We start from the raw sequence: 23,187 nt of genomic DNA, 5'->3' as shown, positions 1-23,187 counted from the left end.
AAATTACAACCAATGATAGTTATTGTAAATTTGAAATGACCCATTCTGTTTCCCAACCAGTTTATTTAAAGTGTATTTTCACCACACTAATAATCTGTAGTTGCATGACAGACAGACTTTTAAGTTATAGTTATATCCTGCAGTAATTTAATAGACACTGTTGCTATTCCAGACTAGTATTAAGGTCCATGTGATCTCAGTTTAATCGACAATTGAGAAAAAAAATACGAAAATTTAGTCTGATGTGCAACTGAAAGTTAATGGATYGTGGAAGTTTGTCGATGCAAAATGGACAAAATGAACTCCTGAATAGCCAATATCAACCAACAGCATGCAGGAAAAGCATTATGCATTTGGGAAATCGGCTTGATGATCTCACTTATGTGAATTAAAATGAAATCTTTTCATCCGTCATGTCAGAAAGGATGCTGAAGTACATCCATTACGTTGCGCGTATTGCTGATGCTGAGAGATCAGCTCGCGCTCATTAGATGGTCAAATGGCACTTAAGATGTCCAYAAGGGGCCACGCGTCATTAGAAATTCCCAACATAATACCTACTGTATTTCTAGGTATCGATCACGAAGAAGCCTAACATTAAGGCTGCCAGTCATCTAAATGCTTTAAAGACACCCATTACTTTGCAGCTGTTTGGAGAAGTTGACTTCAAAAGGGTGAAAACCTCTGGTGTGTTGTAGCGCTTGGGAAAGAGGAGCAGGTGGAGTCGGTGGGAGAGAGAGAGAGAGAGACGGGGGGATGAGGAGATGGTGAGTGCATACAGAGATGGGAGATAAAGGAGTACAGAGGGGAAGGCCTTTGATCTCCGGCAGAAGTCAGCGATGAAGAAAAGAGACGGAGAGCAGCAGAGATGATTGCAAACAAGGCATGCACTCAATTCCCAACAGCACCGCGAACGCAGGAGGAAGARACAGGCAGGGGGGRAAAAGAAAAAGTTGAGCAGATTGGGAGAGACAGGACAGGGTCACAGAACGAGAGACGGAGAAGAAAAGCGAGGATGAAAATGAGGCAGAGGGAAACAGATAAGACCAGGATGTTAAAAGGATTTCAGTCCAGAGGCTGTTTGGGGAGTTCTATCAAACGCTATGCTAAAGCAATTAGTATTGAGCCCCTTCTTGGAAAGAGAAGCCAAACCACAGCGGCAGTCTGTAACACAGTTAGGGCGTAACAACCAAGTCGAGCAAACCCCACGGTCCCCATTAAACCTCAAGTTTTAATTGGCGTGTCAGGATGGTGCTGCTTTTCACAGCCCACAAGTGGGCACGGTTGAAGGAATTGGCCCGGCGAGCAAGCATATCCCGCTTCAAGAGGAAATCCCCGAGACAATAAACAGCGCTGCTTTGGCTGATTAAAAGGGTCTGTGTCAAGTGGCATCAAAAGCTCAATACCGAATGCAAAAGTGAAATCTGATGACAACAGTTGCTAGCATAACGGCAGGGAAACCCTGTGTAGATCTTACGGCGCTGGAGCTACACAGCTGAGGCAAAGTTTGAAACTAGGGAGTAATAATAACTTTTATGATAGAGTAAACACAGAGAAATCGAATTAAAAGTATGTAAACAAGAGGAGTCAAAGGAAAAAAAACAAGCCACAAAATATGATGTGAGCTAGTCCCAGAAGGCTACGTGTTAGCTACCTTCAACAACCGGAGCAAAAATCCCAAAACCTCAATGTTACCAAGAGGTTTTAAGGTCTCATTGGTACACCACGTGTCAAAACACACCAAACCGTTTCTGCATTTTGAGAACTAGAAAGCAACCACTTCAAACTTAAAAAACTGTAACAACATCTTATAATACAGAATGCTGACTACTAAGGTTTGAAGCTTACAATTTATGTGATAATCATTATTTCAGGGAAGATGACGGTGAAAAGTAACAGAGTTAAGAGGACCTGAATGAATTATGCTGCAAGAAGCAAATGAAGCAACATGTTGTTAGCTAGCCCATAAAGCTAACTGTTAGCAAACACTGAGAATCTTTGTCATTTGTCATTTTAAGATAAAATCATGCAATAAGACTGCAGGAAAGGGTCAGTGTCCGCTGCAAATATTACTAACAAGTATCTGAACAGTAAATACACAAAAACAGACAAAAGTAAGATTATCAAAACCTCAAACGTTTTCAGTTATATTAAAAACCTGTCAGTTTGTTTTTGTTGTTGCTTTGTTTAGGATATTACCCAAAGAAATATGAGACTAACACAAAAGCAACAGAACAAAAATATTTTAAGAGATACAATCCATGAGCAATCAACTAGACTGTATTTCTCACTTACACTAAAGCATTTAAAATTCAAATGTAAAAGAAGAGCATTTGATCTGAACTTGTTTTCTTGTTTCGGTTAGGGCCCAAAAAATAAATCCTGATTTACTAAACAGAAAATAAATGAAAATTTTCAGCCCTTGAAGAGAGGCTTTAGCTTCATTATGAACTTCCAACCCAACGTCATCAGTTCACCAGCGTTGCTCCTGTTCATTATCAGTACTGGATTATATTCCATCAATCTGATGCGTCCAGATAATCTCTGATTGATGTTCATCTTTGTCTGTAGTCCGTGAAATACACGTAGAATATAATGTGACGTATTCAGACATTCAAGAAATTGAAGTAGGACAGAATTAAAGTTATTATGTTAAACATTAAGATTATAACCAGGCATGGCTAAAGTAAGACTAATACTGTACATCTGCTTTCTAGGCCAGTGTGTCATTACATTACATTATTTTATTAGTAGAGTCAGTCGGTGCAATAAGAGGATACTGAAGAAACCAAAACTAACAAAAACAATAGAATGATTGCCTTCTTCAAATGTGTAAAAAAATAACTGCATCTAACCTCTCAAATGGATCAGGTCAGGAAGTGCAATTAGGAATTTTAAATATAAATAATAAAACTTGACATTGCTTAGAGCACAAAACATAGATTTAGCCTCAATAGATCTGCCTTTATGAATTGGACTCATTGTTCTGATAACCGATCTAAAATGTTACTCTGGAATGGTACAGCTCTGAAAAAAATTAAGAGCCCACTTAAAATTAACAATTTCTCTGATTTTACTATTTATAGGTACCATATTTTCCGCACTATAAGGCGCACTGGATTAAAAGGCGCACCTTCAATGAATGGCCTATTTTAAAACGTTTTTCATATATAAGGCGCACCGCATTATAAGACGCATAGCATAGACGCTACAGTAGAGGCTGGAGTTACGCTGTGCATCCACTAGATGGAGCTGCACTAAAGGGAATGTCAGCAAAACAGTCTGACTCTGGTCGGCGAGGAGAGCCTTCCGCGAATGGGCCGGGACGTGGCCAGACGATGGTCACCCTTCTCGGTAGGTAGATAGGTCAGTCAAACTTTATTAACAAACCAGCGTTCTGACAACTATCCCAGCATGCACTGTGCGCTTCTTCTACGGGCGAAAATGAAGTCGGCGGCTGCTTACTGTAGTTGCTAGATCTGTTGTGGCTCAATATTGGTCCATATATAAGGCGCACTGGATTATAAGGCGCACTGTCGGCTTTTGAGGAAATTGAAGGTTTTTAGGTGCGCCTTATAGTGCGGAAAATACGGTAAATGTTGGAGTAAAATTAACATTGTTCTTTTATTCTATGAACTGCTGACATGTCTCTGAAATTCCAAGCAAAAAGTTTATATACATTTGCAGAAAATGAGAAATGGTCAAAATAATGAAAAAAATGCAGTGCTTTCAGACCCCAAATACTGCAAAGAAAACAAATTAATATTCATTTAGAAACAACAATACTGATGTTTTAACTCAGGAAGAGTTCAGAAACCAACATTTTTTGGTGGAATAACCTGGAGATTTCAGTGCACTGGGCTCTTCGCTTTTTTTACAGAGGTATATATTTAAACTTAGTCGTATTTTGAGTATACTTATACATTAACTGTTAAGCCAGATATCAGTCACAATGTGCTGCTTCCAGCCTCCTGTCTCCTCATTGTTCCCTCTTACAGCAGTCACACTGCCTCCTTTGCCTTCAGCGTTTCTGCTCTCACCTGCAGAGCTCCAACGTCAGCATCTCTGAAGTAGCACATTTTTCACATCAGTCTGTTGTCATTTCGCATACATCTGTTAGCTTTAACCACAGACACCAGTATCTGGTGGCCGCTCTGATCCAACAGTTCCTGTGCTCTCTCTCTCTCTCTCTCTCGCTCGCTCTTTGTGTGAAAAACACTCCTCTCCGACTGCAGCGTGCCAAGTCCCAGGAGGCTGTCACTTTCAGGAGAAACACGTCTGGGGGGCCGACAGAACTACATCTAAAGTCACTCAAACCACATGTGTCTGCCATTCTAACATTTAGTCGAACAGCCGCAGAATGTCTAACCTCCTTCTGATTGTGCTTCTACTTTAATATGTGACTCCCCAGAGAAGCAAGTCCCCGTCGCCAGAKAGGCAGCACGGCGAGAAAGGCRAACGCCGCACACGTTTGAACTCATGCRACGTCCGTTTCATAAGGTTACGGCCGCAGTGGCATCTTCTGCTTACCTTGGAAGATAGCAGCGTTCTGGATGATGAGGCGTTTGAGATGAGCGCTGACAACCTGCAGCCCTGACTCCATGTTGCTGCGTGCAGCCACCTGATACCTCTCCTCCATCTTCTTGGAACAGCAGGTCGGGCCTTTGGTTTGGCAAACCTGCAGATCTGCACCTGGCAGAGAACCAGCAGAGACAGGATGAGCAGAGGGAAGGAGCTGCAGAGCCACTCTTTGTTTTAATTTTTATTCCAAGACACAAGCCTCTTACAGCTCAAACACACAACAACAAAAAAGACTCGGCATCATCCTCTGCAAGCTAAATGTAGAAAATGTAATTTTCTGCACATTCTGCACCCTTAATTAGTGTATTATTTCTGTGTACAGGCAGTGTTATCTGGCACAGCTGAAATCAAAAAATAAATTGTGGTTTGAAAATGACTCATTTTGATGCACAGTCATGCAACACGGAAATGTTTTCCAGCTCGGTTTGGTCGACTGAAAACCTTTTCACCACTCAAGGCTACACTTGATCAAAAAAAAAAAAAAAAAAAGTCATTTTAGGCACAAGCGTCGGGAAGAGAAGACTTCAGTATGTTTGATACAGAAAATAGCCAAACTAGGGAACATCGGTCCATCTGAATGTGGAAACTATTCACACAGATAAGTAATTAGACTCCTGGAGCTTTTATGAACGAAACAGACGTCTTAGTGAAACGTAAGAGGGACTCTTCATTGGACTGATGTAGCTGTACCAAACCAGATAATCAGCACTTTCGCAGAAGAGTAACTAACATGTTTGTGCACTGACATAATGACCAAACAGGCAGAAATGATCAGATAATAGGATTTAATGCATTCTGACAGATCTAAATCATTTCTTCTTTTTTCCTGTTGCTCTATGACCTCAACATTCCTTTCAACTGGAAACAGAAAAAAAAATCCAATCCAGTTCAGGAAGTCAAAGTGAATGTGAGTCCCTGAACTTTTCTCCACAAGTCGAGGGGGTTGGCGACTGTCTCTGTCAAGTCAAGCCGAAGACCAAACATGTAAGACCAACAGTACCTTGTAAAAGTAACCGCACCGCCAATTGTTTTCTCATTTTATCACATCTCTGCCATAAGCTTCAAGTGGTTCATTGGGATGTTTTTTGTGAGTTGGAATAAACACAACAGAACAGTGAGGCTATGACACATTGTCACCAGTCTGAACTTCTTACACAATGCTGTGACACAACGCTGAGCCTGGCGACACTGATTATTCTGAGGCGTGTCAACTCTTTACCAGGCTAGGCAACTTCTAAAATCCCTCTAGTGGGTTCTGGTTTTTCCAAAGGTCTTTTTCCAGTGAGACAGGCACCAAACCATGTTAAATGACTCCTTTCTATCCTGTAAAGAGAGGCTGTACTTCCAGCTCCATCCCATCTCTAGGTTGAGTCTGGCCATTATTCAGAGGAAGTCCTTTCCAGCCACTTGTATCCGGGATTTCATTCTTTCTGTCATGATCTATATCCTCTCAGGTGAGGGCCAGACATTGGATGGTTCAATAAATTGAGAGCTTTGCTTTGTGGCTCAGTTTTTTTCTCCACAACAGACCAGAGCAGCACTTGCATTACTTCAGAYGCAGCCCCAACCCGTCTGTTCGACTCCGGTTCCATTCAATCATCATTTGTGATACTTTAACTCCTCCGCATGAGGCAGCGACTATAACCCTCAACGTAGAGGGAGCAGTCCATTTATTTCCAGGCAAGATCAATGGTCTCAACCTTCCAGGAACCGACTCTTATCCACCTCTCAGCTACGAACTGCTCCAATGCACGCTGGAGGCCTTGGTCTGGAGACACTAACACAACCACGTCATCTTCAAAAAGCAAAGACGGGTCCCCATACCCATCACCGTCCTCTCTGTCAATACAAACTAAGATCTTGTAAAAACACTAAATCACTTAAGGAACTTGGCCCGCATTTTAGATCTTGACTCGAGTATGTTTGTGTGAGCAAGACCCAAAACTTTAGCTTAGATGATTAGGAACAATTGGAGGAAAGATACGAGGTCATCTGCCGTTACTGTTTTAACAACAAGACTTACGGTGATTTCAAGTCTGGTGCTTATGTAAGATGTACTTATCTGGTAAGTCCCCTGTGACAAGGGAATCAGTGACTATGAGTCTTCATAATCATAGCGCATCAGAACTAGGTTCAACTCAGGAGGAGCAAGGGAAACAATGTGTTGAACAAAACACATATTTACTACACATTCTGACAATAACAAAAACAGAACAAAGTAGTCAATGTTTTCCTTTAGTAGTCCTAAGTCAAGTCAGTCAAGTTCAAGAGTTTGTTTTTTTTCCCCCTTTGATTTGTTTTCAGTTCAGCTTTCAGATCTGAATGTTATATGGTTGCTACCCGGGTAGTGTTAATATGTGCGATGCCACCGATCAAGTGGAGCAGAAGAAGATTCTTCTTCGGCATCGTAGTGGACACAATGTGAATCCGCTCTTTTGGATCCTGGCTCGAGGTTCTTCACGCGTGTTGTCTCTCACACACGCAAAAAAACAGCCTGCATATAGCAGAAGCATCTTTCACTATAGTGTCTTATACAATTCTAAGTCATTTCAGTGAAAGTTTCTCTCTTCACTCCTTGTAGATAAAATTATTTCCAGCTGTGATAAATAATCTTGTCTTTAAGCTCAACAAAACATCACAACATAATATTCACTGAATTGGCATCAATATCTTTTTTTCAGCACTCTTAAGTCCCGTACAGTGGAATAAATGACTCACTGTCACTAAATACTTCATCAGGGTTTCAAAAAGAAAAGGCACAATATTAGCAGAAAAGCCTTTGTGAGTTAGCCGGACGCATTGCTAATTCACAATGTAAAAGATCATGTAGAAAACATAAACAAGTATCTCCGATTGTTTTTTTTTCCTTTTAACATTGAAACTATAAAATGAAATTACAATATAACTTTTATAACAGCAAAATATTAGCTTGTGGCTAATCGATAGCCAACGAAGTTAATTATAGCACAGAACTCACCGGAGATTCGCAGCAAGAAAAGAAAAAAAAGAAATTTAATCTCAAAAACAACTTTCTTCCGGGTCCAGGTTACACAGGAATCAAAAATCAACCACTGATGAAAACAAATTCTTGAAAAGTATTGAAAATAAAACTGAGTTTTGTCAATAAAATTATTACAAAAATGTTTTTTATTCTTCTTCTGGTTGTTCTAGCACATATTCTGTAGCATATCACTGTAGCTTTAGACTACTTTGAGACCATTTACTGCCACCTATCGGCAATGTGGTGTATTACAAGCTATAATTCATATTCGTTAAAATAACATGGGTTACACTTAAATTGGCACTTTCTGGTCTCATCCACTGCCATCAAAGCCTTTTGCACACTAACATCTGCGCAGGATATCGCCATATCCACCTTATCACGGTTAGGTGGATACTAAACTATAATGGTCACAGAGAAAGTTGGAAGTCTTGGACTTAACTCAACTGACTTCTTCTTTGCAGAATTTCCCAATGGTACAATTATCTAATGGTTGTTTATGACAAAACATTGTAGAATGCACATTTTTGAGCCTTTACTATAAGATCATCTTGCAGTAAAGCTGTTACCAAAGTTTGATGCTAGTCTGGGCCCATAAAAGGTAGAAAAAGTGATCAGTTCCTTCAGTTCCAATGGGGGATTCACTTCAGCTTTCGTCGTACGCAGTACCCAGGCAGTGCTGACGTCAGTGAAAGAAATGTTGCTGGATTTCAGAGTCGTGATAGTTTTACAACAATAATTTCTGTGACGCATTTTCAGAACGCAGCCAGCAAGTACCTTTCTTTCACCCTAGTTGTGTGCACCGACGCATACAAAGAGACGCAAGTAGGATTCAAGCACCCAGTTTGGAAAACAAAAAGGAGTTCCAGTGAAAATGCTTCCCTTCAGTGCCTCCCCCTTCATGCCATGCAGCTGCCTGCAGATCAGTGGAGGCCGCAGTAATAATGTGCCAAGCTCCGTTGACGAGTTGTTTGCAGGATTGGCTCTTGAGAGGCATCAGTGACAAGGGGTCTGATTGATGGTTCGGTAAACAAACGTCAGGGGAGTCTGCCAGCTTCCATGCGGGATGTGCAGGATAAAGAGACAGAAGAAGAAAGATTAATTTGGAAGTTGGATTCTGAGTAGGGGGATGGTGGGGCATGGCGGGTGTATGGGTGGGGGGGTCTCAGGATGCATCAGAAAATGCCTGATAGCTTGCGTGTCAAAAGATAGGGAGGCGTCTTTTGTCAAGTTGGAGGGTTTATCTAAAAGACAAAGGGGATTCTGTTGGTGTGACTCCCTGAGATCTTCAGACAATAGAAACAGTGCAGGCATAAGGAAAGTTCATCTACCTGGAGATGCAATGGAGTGACAGACTGGATGATTAATAAGTGTGGAATCAAACAGAGGACAGCTTCTGTAAACTGCTGACAGCCATCGAGGTTTAGGGAGTGCAGCCTAATGAGCAAAAGAGGCAATAAAGCTGTCAAACGGCACCTTTTGTATGCAAACTGACGGGCTTAATATCTCAAATCAATACCAACAAAAGACTCCTGACAGATAAGATCAAGTTAATTTCAGACTGCGGGGTAGAATTATTAAACTTTTACGTGAGGTGAGCCTGGTCGCAGCGGAGAGGAGACGGGGATTTGGCAATTATTTCCAGCAAAACAGACAGATTCATCTGCACGTTTTGTCGTGCTGCGGATGATAAATGTGTTTCATTACACAAGTTCCACAGCAGTGAGAGGGAAAGGGACAGGATTCCCACTGGAGTTTCACAAATAATAAAATCACACCGTCTAAATATAAAGCCTTTCTTGTGACTGACAGATCAGTTGGGAATAAGCTTCCTCCGTCTTTCCTTTCGCTCAAGGCTCAGCTTTGGTTCTCCTCCCGCTGCTGTTCGTTGTCTATTTTTTTTTACTTTTTTCTCTCTTTCAGCTGTGCAGTTTGGTGCTGAACTTGTTTTCACTTCTTTCACCTTGAGTTTAACAGCTACTGGGCACTGGAAGCAGCTTTCTATCAGCCTGTTATTAGTTACTCACGTTTGTGTGTGCAGGTGTGTGTATGAATACTGGTTTTTGTTGCCTCCTCAGGACCTTTTATGGTGTAACATCCAACCGCCTCGGGACTGATTGGACTTATGGAACAAAGTTCAAACCTGATGCAATAGAACATCATTTTTTACTTTAGGACAAAGCTAAGGTGCGAATTGACTAATCATGTCTGGAATCTGACATATAGAAATGTGGAATTTTATAGAACTTGATCCTTTGTGTATTTGCTGTAACAAACCTCCAAAAGTCCAAAAGACCTTTCATTGACATACACAGTGAAAGAGCAGTATTGCAGAGCAGGTCTTGTCTGCTGCAGTTGCTCAGCTCTTCCTCAGCCCTCTCATAAAGACTTGAATGCAGCATAAATCTATTTATTAGTACCTAAGACTCGCAAAGTGGCTCATTTATGACACAGGAAAACAGCTCTGATGATAAGTTTTGTCCAACAGCAACATGTTCTGATCCAAATGGTCAACTAGTTTCCTCTCATCATCACAGAGAGGAAACAAGCCAGCATTAGCTTACCGGTACCATTTCTGTAAATTCTGGCCTTAGCAGAGATCCTGAGATGACCTTTTTAGCCACATATGCTGAGTCAGGTTGCCATTTAGTGATAAATGATGAAGCTACACATATTTTAGGTGACATATTGTTCCAGATAAAAAAGCTTATTAAAACCAAGTTAGCCCTGTGTTAGACTGAAGAACAGCCTCCAGGAACTCCAAAGGATGATATCCGATGGGGAAAGAAGAATATTTTTCTCTGCACAAAAGTCTCCTGACCCTCATTATTGCAGTGCAAATTAGAACACCTTTACAAAAGTTTTCATTCTACAAAAGGGCAGTTTCTTGACTTGCATGTGAAATTTGTGTGCTACTATTCTTACAAAAAAATTGGGAGATATATCTGACAGGAGTTTCACAAAAAACTAACCAGTTAAGTTATTTTCCTGTTAGTCTGTTGAACTTGATTACATTAAATATCTAATGAGATACTTTTTAAGGTTAAAGAATGAGCCCCAAACCCCCCAACAAGAAGTGCTGCTTTTGGGTTATGAGTTATCAGATAAGATATTGTTTGAGTGTAGGTTAGGTTTAGTCATGCACCTGTGATGTTTAGATATAGGGAAACGGTCAGGCTAAGGTTACAGAAAAGAATTAAAAATGAATATAAGTCAATGCAAAGTCCCTGTGAAGATAGAAAGACATTCTACGTGTGTGTGTGTGTGTGTGTGTGTGTGTGTGTGTGTGTGTGTGTGTGTGTGTGCGCGCGCGCACGCGCAATACTGTGATGGACAATTCTGTTAAACAAACTAAAGAAGGACAAAGATCCAGGCCAGGAGCAATTTGCATGTAAATTCCCCCATCATACAACCTTGAGGCGACACCTTCGAGTCATTACATGCATTCCATCAATACCCTGCACGGTGTCAGTGTTGGACTGTTTCCCATGCAGAGCAGCTGCCAGTATACAGGCGCCTTGCAAAAGTATGAAAACCCCTTGAATTTATCTGCATTTTATCAGAAAATGCTGAAATGTATGTTGTACTTCCACAACATACAACAATATTTATGACAATAACAGACTGAATACTGAATTCATTTAATAGGCTAATTTTAAAACATTTTTGACGCATGTTTTTATGTGCAAAAAAATAAAAAAACAAAGTCAAATTTTCCTTCCACTTTACAATCATGCACTACTTTGTGTTGGTCATATTATAATGAATAGAAATTTTTGAATGTAATGAGACAAAATATGAGTGAGCATTAATTCTTTGTCACATGAAAGCCAAGAAATCTGTAATCAATTGAGATTATTTGAGTCTTCATTACTTTGTAATGAATGTAGTTCTGAAACTTTGCCTCCCATTTCTGCTTACAGTTCCTTCCTAAAGCATCCATGCAACTGAAGTTTACTAATCAACCTGAATGCAACACGTCACCTGCCAGCAAAACCACAACCCTTTTCATAAAGTCCAAACTTCAATTGAACGATTTAGATAACGTATTCAGATGTTTAAATGGTTTAGTAAAAGCAAGGTTATTATAGTTAATAAAAACTAGCAAATACCCTAACCTCTAAAACTAGCTGAATTAGATGAATAAAAAGTCATAACAAAATAAAACTAAACCATCATAAGCCCAAAACTATTATAACCCTAATTCAAAGCCCAGATGAGAATAGATGCTCTCCATCCAATCTCATCCTGGGTCATTTTGCAAAGAAGAAAGAGAAATAATTTTCGGTCTATAGTTCCAGAAAGCTGGTAGAGAAGTACCCCAAAAAGTTTCTAGCTCCGACTTCAGCAAAAGTTGGTTATTGAAAAAAAAAAAAAAAACCTAACTCATTAAGGCTGCATACACACTTTTTTTTTTTTTTTAAGTTGAAAACCATATATCCTTTTCCCTCTGCATCAAAGCTACACACTTTGTGCCAGTTTACCACTTAAAATCCCCGTAAAATACACTGAAGTTTGTGGTCGTGACATGAATATGAAAACTAAAATCAAGACGCATCAATGCAGGCCACTATATTGTGATGTAAAACATAGTCTCCGTCCGACCGACCATCCCTCGCCGCTTCCCTTTGTGGTTGAAATGTTCATTTTGGATGCGGAGAGAAGGAGCTTTAAAAAGTCCAGTGTACACACACACACAGGCAAGACGAGTCCGTCTCCTCTCATCTTTTAACAAGCTCGGGGACTCCGAGTCAGGGGAGCGGGGGCATCCACAAATACAGTACGTGTCTAAGTTTTCCAGCGCCAATTAGAAAGCCGTGGCCATGCAAGTTTAATGACAGAGAGCAGAGGAAGAAAAACAAGTGGTATTAAGATATAGAATATGCTAAAAGCCGTTCATTATGAGCATAAATTATACAGCAGCTCCCAGTGTAGAAGGGAGAAAGCACACGGGAATCTGTAGCTGCCTCTGCGGGGGCAAATAAGTCAGTGTCACTTTGTAGAGACAATAAGTGAAACAAAGACGGAGCAATTTAGAGCCAACCGAAGGAATGCGAATATCATTACCTACTGGGGATTGCCATTGTTTCTTTGGAGTGGGGGGGGGCGGTTGAGTATTTTTGGAGCTTTGTTCTCTGTTCTAGTTTAGTCATTTGATGAAGCAACAATTTGAAAGCTGGAAGCCCGAATGTGAAAGAGTTTCTTTTTTTTTTTTTTTGAGACACAAACACAAAACAATGAGACAGTAAACAGCAGCTTGCCTTCATTAAAGGAAAAAGTGAAAATGTAGTTAAATTAGGGTTTAATTAGGCATCAAGAGCTGCAGCTGCACCTCAGAGTCGTGTCTACCACTGTCTTTTAGACAGCAGAGTTATTTGAAATTTTATTACTTTGGTAACCTGTCTTAAAGGGGCAGTGTTTTGCAAAAAATACTTTTTTGAGCTTTAAGTCATTTTATAATGTTATTCCCTCATCAAAAACACACCTGGAGTGTTGCTTCGATTCTTTCATGCATGCTTGAGAAATCCTTTAATCTCCATGGCAACCATTCAGCTGTGCAAAACACCGGGATGGAGCCAGCTCCACCTCCGAGGTGCAGCTACTCCTTCGAGGTGCAGTTTCCAAGATTACGCCTCACAGAGCAGCCCCACTCAGCTCCTTCAGACTAGCCAGCAGCAGTTAGCAAACACCTGATGGAGCTACACATCTGCTGAGCACATTATGCGAGTTACTTCTCAGTGAAATGTTGGTAAAAAAAACTTGTTAAAGGGTTAATAGAGGAGCCATGTTGTGATGACTTCCTGAAGGAGTTTCAGAAGGAACAGGAGTTTCTTAAAGAGACAAAGGCACAATTTAAAGGGATTAAATTAGTTCCTTTTAAGTAAAATTTGATACATATGGCCTTTTTTAAACAACTGAAGGCAACAAAATTAACTAATTCTGCTCTAAAATGGCACTGATATGATACATGTATCGCAGCTTTGAGTATTGGTAAATACCAATAGTGACCTGATACGACATCAGCATAAATCATACACACCTTTATTACTTATTTCATAGTGTGAAATGCTGGAAAATGCATATTACTCAAGTCATATTACTCAAACAGAAAACAACTAACCCATTTATTATGAACCAATGGATTTGGAAGCAGGATATAAGCGGTGCTGGATAGAAATACTGGAGCAGACTAAATCCTGGAGCCCAGTGTTTCTATCATAGATTTTAGATGAAGGCTGATATAATCAGATACTCGCTTTTTGGTTGATATCGAACCGATTTCCAGTATTGTATCAGGATACCCCTAAAATCATCTAATTATTAATCAAAGTTGCCCTGAAACTCCCACAGCAGCAGCTACAACAAAAATGTGTGGCAGTACTCCCACAGCTGCACTGGGTTTTGTTTCCTTGATGCTGTTGCACTGCAGTCGCTTGTCTTGAATCACACTGGTGGAAACAGCAAACTTTTGTTTTTCCAAGAGGTTGGGGGAAGTTTCACCCTCAGGCGCTCCATATTTTACATTTCARATTCGCTTTCCTACGGACATGGCTGTGAGTTAGCTCCAGCTCCTCTGTACTGATACAGGCCACTTCTCATTTCCTCTGTTGCTCATATCATCCTCACTGTCACATCTTTAACCTTTGACCTGCAGCAAAGTGGGAACACTTTCCACATTGACCTGGAAAGCATGTGGGAAAGCACGCATGTGGGAACACTTTCCATATGAACAGCAAACTGATGTTTCTACTGGCAGAAATGACAAAGACAACAGGAAGTGGCATGTTTGATGTTAAATGACGTTGCGTGAACCAACTTCTTCACGTGATTTTAATTGTTTCTTTGATGGAAACACCTCAACTGCAAATTTAGTTTTTTTTCCCCCAGATTAGAAGAACATCGACAAAGTTTTGTGCACATTTGTAAACACAGCTAGTGTATTGTGTTCATAACTATCTGTATGAATGTTTGGGTTGTTCGGTTCATACAAACATATACAATAAACCTGACGGATAAGCCATCTATTGGAAAAAATAAAATCATGAATTTCCAATTCGGCAACATGGATGTACTGTTGACTCTGCCTACATCTGCAGTTTGGCCAGTTAAACAGCTTGGTTCTTTCTTAAAGACTTTAGCCAAGCGTCTTAATGCCCTGCTAAAACATTTAGTTAAACATTAGCCGGGAAGCATCAGCAAATATATTACTGCCAATGTAAATATTCAATGAGCAAATCTCATAGTGGTAAATTTGCAATAACAATAAATGCATTATATACTCTGTAACTCTAGTCAAATCAATGCTCATACTGGCAGGATAAATATGAGTCTCATTCCAACTTTGTCACAGTTCCAGTTGCTCTAAATTAGTGAGACACGAAATATTGACATCGGAATTGGCTGAAGTTAGTCTTTAGCATATCATATCAGGTAAGTAAAATTAGATCGATATTAATAACTTATATTTATTTCCATCTTGTTGCCATTTGTGTGTTTTTCTACAGTTGGCAAACTGTAAGGAAAATTTTTTTAGTATTATCAGTAAATATTGAATATCGGCCACAGCAGTGATATTGCTATTGCTTAAATTTTATATTGGTGAATTGCTACTCTAAATATAATAATTGTTCAGACTGCTGATATCAACAGTCATCACCTTCCTGAACTCAATGGCATTAGCCTGGTTAAGGAAGGTAACAGTGAGCAAACTGTGGTAATAAAACGATCCTGACCCGTTGCAATAATTAATCAGCAAATTCTGTTTATCAAACTTCCATGATGTTCTGAATTCAGCTGAGAATTATGGTGGACAACAATGAAAAAACAAATCTGTGTTTTTGTTTGAAGCTTTACGGTTAAGACAATTACGTCCAATCAGGCATATTAAGCATTACTGACCTAATTGTCTGTGTTGACACTGACGTTCATTCTTTTACCAATACTGCCTGATCCAAACGGACTTTGTGACTGATTTGTTGAAGTTGTTGCTCCATGCCTGACTCCCCTCTAATAAACCAGCCAGCACCTTTTCCCAGCTGCAGTAGAAGAGTCCAGCTGCCGTCTCCTGAACTCATTCCACATGAGCGCCGGCTCTCCGACTGAAGGTTGCCTGACCTACTCTGCCTCGGCTTTGGGGAGGCAAAATATTTCTCTCAGCCCGCTGCGATGTTTCGCCCTCTGGCTGCCAGATAAAACGCTGGATGGCCCTGGCGGAAGGTGTGTGATTAAAGATGGATGTGTGGAGGAGAAGGAGGGCTCAGCAGCCGGTTGGAGCCGGAGTTTACCTTTGCAACGGGAGGGTGGTGGGGGAGCATGACAGAACGGGCTTCAAAGTGCATTTCGCTTTCCTCCCCCTGCTGTTTAATTCGCACAGTGTTTCCCGGTTTCTCTAGCTCTCTGGAGACGACTGCACGTTTGCAGAGCTCTTAAGAGTCGTGGAAGAGCACGAGGATCCCATGCTGGGGCCGGAGAGAAAGCCGTTAACCCGGGGAACCTCCCCACGCTGACACGATACTAAAACACCCAATTAACATTTGCAGCTGGCTGTTGTTCAGCCGCACGAGCGGCTTCTGCTTTTAAATGCTGAATCGGAGCGTAAGCGACAGGCTCCGACACGCTGCTTTCTGCACACCGGAGCCGGAGATCTGCGCTAAATTTATCACTTTTTTTTTTTTATCACATTCCAATCACAAACGTAACGGATTTTATGTGACGGACCAACACAAAGACGTAGTGATCAAATGAAAAAACTACAGTTTGCAGGGGGATTTGTATTCACCCCCTCCTTTACTCTGATACCCCTAAATAAAATTCAGTGCTACTAAAAAGCAAACAGTATGACGGAGTATTGGGGCCATGTTAAAAGAATAAAAAAATTCATAATATTATGACTTCATTCAAGTACAACTTTGCTTCTTGTAATATAACTATTTTCATAACAGTATACAACTTTATTATGCAACTTTATTCTCGTATTTATTTATTTTTTATCATGGACCTAATACTACATCACACAAACTATGTTTGTAATTTAATCTCATTGTAATTTAATCTGTTTTAATCTGTGTAGGGTCTCGGAGGTTTGCTGGAGAACAAGCAGCGTTATGACGTCCACAGCTCAGGAGGGACAATCTAGTAACTTCTCAAATTTTGCTTTTACGGAAGAATGCCCACCTTCCCCCCAAAAGATAAAAAAAATAATAATAAGAAGCTCTATAGTTGAAGCAGGGGACGCAGCAAACAGGTGGAAGAAGGAACTTTAACCAACAAAGACGTTTCTGGACTACATGAAGAACACAAATGCAGCGGCATGGCGCTGTGAGGATCCTTCTCTTCAGAAGCTGGTCAGGAGATAAATGGAGCTAAACACGAGACGATCCTGAGGAAAACCTGCTATGAGGCTGCAGAAGACTTGAGGTCGGGGTGGAAGTTCACCTCTCAGGAACAAGGTTCTTGTAAAATTTCATCCACACTTAAACCCCGCCGATCTGCGCTGGGACTTAAAAAACCAACGCTTCGGTTACAGAGACGCACCTTCGTGAAATTGTCACAAAGTGTGGTTCCAACAGTGTTGGAACAGTGTTCGACACGCAGGGACTGAATACAAAAGCACACCACACTTTTCAGATTTTTGTTGGTGAAAACCCATTCCTTTCACCAAACTACGACTGAAAGTCTCATCAAATCGCAACAAAAACCCCACTGAAGTTTGTGGTAAGATGTGAAAGTTCAAGGGATCATTAATAGTTTTTCCAGACAGTATTTGCTTTTTTTTTATTTTTTTTTATTTAATCTCTTCACTCCCAACATCAGAGAATATTAAACTTAAGAGTTTCCAACGGCTACAGGCAGATGTTCACATCTGCTTCCAGATTTCGGGTGTAAAGGACTGCGTCTCGCTTTCGTGTTTGGATCAATATTAGAACAAATTGATTCTCTATAAGCTTTGCAGACGGTACCGATTCAGCGCGGCTTTAACAAGATGCTCAACGTGGGCGATAGATTTTTTTTTTCTCCCCCTAGAGAATATTGTTCAGCCGAGAAGAATGAAGAAAGAAGGAGCAGAGGAGAGAAAATAACTCAAGTGCATTCTGGAACTTAAAAGAAAAATCTAGATGTGGAAGTTACCTGACACCGGGCTTTCAGGGACCCACTTGGAGCCGGGGTGCAGAGCGTGAAACGCGGCGCGCACCTCCTGGCAGTTTGGTGCCTGTCCGCCGGGAAGCGGGAACAGCTGGAATAGGAGGGCGCACAGGAGGAGCGCTCCGTGGACCGATGCGGCCACCATGGCAGGGAGGCCGGCGGAACCGGAGCGAAACCGGACGTAACGGGGAAAAAGAAGAAAAAAAAACAAGCTGAGGTGAACTTCAGCTCGTTAAAAAGTTACAGACGGAACAACCCGGGTTGGCGCTGATGAAGAGAAGCTGCAGCTCCCGCTGACTCTGCTTGGATCAGCATCCTTATGTTTCCCTCCTCACTCAGCCTCCTTTTCTTTTTCTTTTTTTTTTTGGCGCTGAAAGCTGCTCCACTGAAGCTCCTTCTCCAAACCACACCGAGGACAGCAACTTAACACGCGTCCCTTTTACCACCCCCCCAAAAAAAAAATCACAGCTGTGTGCGCAAACGGACCAGCCTACGGTATGTGTGCGCGCTCCCGCAACGCGCGCGCCGCGACCTGAAGCAGCTTCCCTCTAGTGTAATAGTAGCTGGTGATGATGTGGGCTGATACACCGACCGGCCGCGCGTGGGTGGGTGGGTGCGTGAGTGGGCACGCGAGGAGGGAATTACTGCTGCCGTCTACTCGGATGAATGACAGCGAAGGTAAAAGAGAAGCTGAACTTTTATGGTTTACCCATCAGTCAGTGCGGCGGGCTTGGAGCGTCGTGTTACATACAGCTGCGTTCAAAATGTTTAAAAGGGGATTGAAGTGCAAAGTTTAAGATGGTAAAGGAACAATCTTCTGTTTCAAATCGAAATCAGAAGGAAGAATTATTGTTTTTATAGCACAATCACGTAATATGTTACCTTCAATTATATATATAAAAAAAGGTATACAAAATATGACTTAAAAGGAAATTTGACTGTGTAATTTAACGCCTTGAAATTGGGCCTCCGTCTCTTTAAAAGCTCCTGCTGTTTCTGAAACTCCGTCTTCAGGAAGTCGTCACAACATGGCTCCTCTGTTAACCCTTTAACAATGTTTTTACCAGCGTTGCTCCGAGAAGTAGCTTCTATAATGAGCTCAGCTGTTGCACAGTTCCACCAGGTGTTTGTCAATTGCTGCTGGCTAGTCTGAAGGAGCTGAGTCACAAGAGAATGGTGCTTTGTGAGGTGGAAATTCAGACACTGCAGATTAGAGGAGGAGCTGCATCTCAAAGGCGGAGCTAGGTTCACCCAAGTGTTTGCAGCGCCAAAATATCTGGGTTGCCATGGGAGATTAAATGATTCCTCAAACATGCATGAAAATATAAAATGACATAAAGCTAAAAAAAAAAAAAAAAGTCACTTTTACATAATACCGCCCCTTTAAATGCATTTCCTCTAAAGTGACAGGAAGTGAGGACATGGGGATGTCAGAGTATAAACAGGAGATTTTTAACCTTCCAGTGAAGCATTAACCAATATAACAGCTTTTTCTGTGAACTGCTACACATCTGTGCTGGAGTCAACCAACCTGCAGGTGTTCCAGTCCAGGATAAATTAACTACACTCAATAAACCCTCTTCATTTCTCAGTTTTGCCTCAGTTTGGAGTCATTGTGCCACCAAATCATCCACTTAAAAAGCTTTTTTTTTTTAACTCCAGCATTACATCTTGAAGGTTTTTTTTTTTCTTCAGCCATGTTTGCGTGTTCAATAAATTAGCAATCTGATGAGGCTCATTTGTTTGCACCATTCAAATGACAGACATGGAAGAAAACTGAAATWCTTGGTTATCTTTTTAAGGTATCAAATGTCAATTGGCTAATTTTCTGTATGGCCAGGCCAGTAAAAATTTGAGGTAGACACAGCTAAATTTGATTTTATAAAATCTTATTTACTGGGTTTTATATTTATGTCTTAATTGAAGAAGATGAGTCAGTACGGCCTTCTCTGAGCTTATCATGATTCCTTTGGGTGGCCAACATTTCTCAGGAGGGGGCCCGTGGCCCCTCTGCCCCTCCCTTGGGGGCACCACTGTCGCAAACACACAAAAACGTAAAAGATTGTAGGATTAGCTGCTATGTGATTTTATTATGCAAACAGATTAAGTGGAACAGAATAATCTGGAACCAACAAATTAAAAGTTACATCAACCAGCCTCATTTTTTATCATTCTTATAATGATAATATGTTATAGCCTGATAATATAAAGTTCTAAGTATGATGGTTCAAAATTATGTTAGTATATTACCGTTAACGTCACAATGCAAAGAATTTTTTTTTTTTTTAGATAAACTGCTCCGATACACACATTACTGTAGATCCTGAACAACAAATCAACTATTCTGCTGTTGCAGTTTTATAACCATTACAGTTGAAATGGCGCCATCTAGTGTTCGGTCTGCCACACAGCATCTCATCTGCTCAGAGGAAAAAAAAAAAAATCTCATCAGTTCAAATTCCCGCTTTCCACTCAGAGTGCTGCAACTTAATACATCTGCTTCGCCACATCTAATGGCTTCCACCATGTTAGGCACTAGAACTGTGATGTCCTCCATCAGAAAGCAGCAGCTTGTTCAGACATGTTGAAATGCCTCCAACAACAACAACAACATCAACAACATGAGAGGGGCTCCTCTCTGGTGCCTGCAGTGACAGACATTTCTCGTCTTTTCAAGTGTTCTTCAAAGCCCGGAACAGGTGGAGAACAAGAGCAACACCTCTGTGCGCCTGAGCCGCGGAGAGCTTTGCATGGATTTGCACAGCAAACACGGAGAGAAGCTGACAGCAAACCAACAAAACTCGCCGTAAACTCAGCTCACTTCCAGCCTTTCACTGCAGCGCGGAGAGGAGGAAAGAGAGGAGGGCGGGCGGGGAGGCGACCAGCAGTGCTGTAAGTGCTCAGACTGCAGTAGTGCTGGGTTTACTACCTGCACTGAGAGCACTTTTCAACTGCAGAGTCAACAGGACGGCCAGCCTAAACAATCCGAGGCAGGAGGTCTGTGCAAAAAAAAAAAAAAAAAAAAAAGAAACACAAAAAAAAAAACATACTACTGGAACTATGACGACAGCTAATAATACTGCTTTTAAAAAATACGTTTATAGATAAAGATATGAAAAGTGGAACATCAGTTTGTGTTCAGCTCCGTTTCTCTTTATCATTAATGTCAACCCCCCCCCCAAAAAAAAAACAATTTTGCAACTGCGGTGTTTTACGTTGAATGAGAAACACARATGAAATCAAACGTGAATAAGTTTGTTCGTACGATATCGCTAAAAAACATGGCGCGCCGTCATCACCCTCCTGCCACTTCCTGTCGTCTTCTTCGTCTATTCCACCAGCAGTAACATCGGGCGGTGAATAGCATGAAGTGTTTCCGTTGCAGTTTTGCAAAATACGCAAATGTTATTACAGCTGAAAACACACTTCATCCCAGCGCAAAAACGTCTTTAGTGGAAAACTTTTATTTATTTTTTTTCAAAATTGATGCGATTCCGTTTAGCAAATTTATTTTCGTAATTCCAATTAGASCAACTATATGATCAGTGGAAATCCAGCTATTGATGCTGGTCAGAGATGATAAAAAAAATACTTTAACTCACTAACTCGGAGAGGCCGAGTAGAAATGCATGCCACACTTTTCAGATTTTACTTTGTAAGACATTCCCAAAAMCCATCTTCCTTCCACTTAACGTATCCCTACTTCATTAAGAAATCACATAAAAACCAAAACACAATACACTGAAGCTGGACAATGGCTCCTGACAAAACACGGAGAAGGCTTTTCAATCTTTTCAGAAGGGACTGCAAAAGAAGGAAGAAAAAAATCAGGAACAGAGAAGCAAGACATTGGAGATCTGCAGCAGATTTCATCGCACAAAGATCCTGGAAACTAACAAGCCCTCCAGCCAGAAGGAGCAACTAGGGCAGTAGATTCTGAAATAACTCACTAACTACACTAGATGCACCTTAACTAGAGGGCTGCGACACAGGAAGAGGGAGGATGAAAACCAAACCAGGAACTCCTGAAACACAACAAAGGCAAATGTCAGTGACAAAAGATTAGAAATATGCAATTTGATGCTGCACACAAAGTCCGAGCAACACCGAGGCATCCATCAGACATGAAATCATGTGTAATGTAAAAATCGGACTTCTAGAACTAGCCTGGAGAGTGTTAAGCTGGAATGAGACGCCCTTTGTTTGGGCCCGGGGGGGGGAACCGGTTCTCTGATACGCAGCTTTTGGTTTTGGACTCTAGTAAAAGGTTCTATTTCACCGCTTTGAATCAACTTAAGATCTAAAATACCTAAACCGGGTCAAGTCTGGACTGGATCATTTGTACAGTGAGGACAGAATATTTACAACCAAGTTTAGTTCAAAACAAGTAAAATTTCACTTTGATTAAACATCAGGCTTGTGATGCCTGACGTCTTTACTCCAGCTGTTCACGCACAAAAACCAGGGATTTCAACGTCATTGTATTCGGCTGACAGACCTAAAACAAATCAAAAACACCTAAAACATTTCAGCTGAATTTGTGATTAGTGTTGATCCACATGATTCTCTTAATAATCTACAAAAGGCTTCTCATTACATTCATATTAAACAACAGTTTACCCAGAATGGCATAAATCTATTGGGGTGTCCTCCACRGCTCTACTTTGGGATGACTTCGATTTCTTATTACCATTAATAACTGTTGGGTTAGTCATTACTTTTAAGTAATAAATAACCAATTGACATAAGTGATGGATTACTTATTAATTGGGTTTATAAGTAACCCATTAAGGCTCTAGGTTGTGATAAAGAATTAAAGGTGTAGAAGTGCTACATTTTGTTTAAACGTATTCATACTCCTTGAATTTTCCCATATTTTGTCACATTGTTTAACAGACCAACMCAGGAAAGTGCATATTTCTGAGGTAAAATGTAAATAGGAGGGGATTGTAGAAAGAGTATGGATACATTTTCTTCAATTCGATGTTGATATCYGTGGAAAACATCAACATCAAGCTGGCAAAAAAAAAAAAAAGAGAAATGGCTTGGAAAAATATCACTTGTACTTGTAGCATGTTTTTGTAATGTCTCTAATTATTGCATGCAAAAATAAACTGAACTGCCACAATGTTCAATTGTTGTTACATCTATATTTAATGACRGTAGTTGGTTYGTTATGTTTCCAAAGCTATTAAGAGCCATTGTGATGGGTCAAAAGACCCAGTGGCTCCACAGGTTGGAGACCCCTGATTAATACAAACTCCGTGTTACACATAAGTCTACTCTCTTTAGTAATGATGAGACTGAAAGTGATTAGTAGAGCTGGGTAGTCAGAGAAAAGGGGGCTTGGATACATGCAGAACAATCATCTTCACCTGCTCTCTCTCCACAATTATGCACTAATTTAATGTGAAATCATAAAAACAATTTGGTAACACTTTATATGAAGGGGTGTGCATAAG

General features: G+C 40.8%; 1 protein-coding gene across 3 annotated transcripts in view; it reads right to left on the bottom strand.

Annotated features, from left to right (window-relative positions):
• Positions 1-18,616, bottom strand: part of gpc3 (glypican 3) — a 125,484-nt gene extending 106,868 nt beyond the window's left edge. For 2 of the 3 annotated variants that reach the window (XM_008419717.2, XM_008419715.2), the window contains exons 1-2: positions 17,711-18,615; positions 4,531-4,692 (exon numbers count right to left, since the gene is read on the bottom strand). In XM_008419717.2, coding sequence (XP_008417939.1) covers positions 4,531-4,692; positions 17,711-17,870 — 322 coding nt within the window. In that variant the 5' untranslated portion in view covers positions 17,871-18,615. Of the gene's footprint in view, positions 1-4,530; positions 4,693-17,710 lie in introns of all 3 variants that reach the window. The other variant, XM_008419714.2, reaches the window with a different exon arrangement.
• Positions 18,617-23,187: the final 4,571 nt, after the last annotated feature.

Source organism: Poecilia reticulata, linkage group LG10 (genome assembly GCF_000633615.1).
Source record: "Poecilia reticulata strain Guanapo linkage group LG10, Guppy_female_1.0+MT, whole genome shotgun sequence".
In the NCBI taxonomy this organism is placed as follows: domain Eukaryota; kingdom Metazoa; phylum Chordata; class Actinopteri; order Cyprinodontiformes; family Poeciliidae; genus Poecilia; species Poecilia reticulata.
The sequence above is the reverse complement of the archived record's forward strand: the minus strand, read 5'-3'. Positions and strand labels throughout refer to the sequence as shown.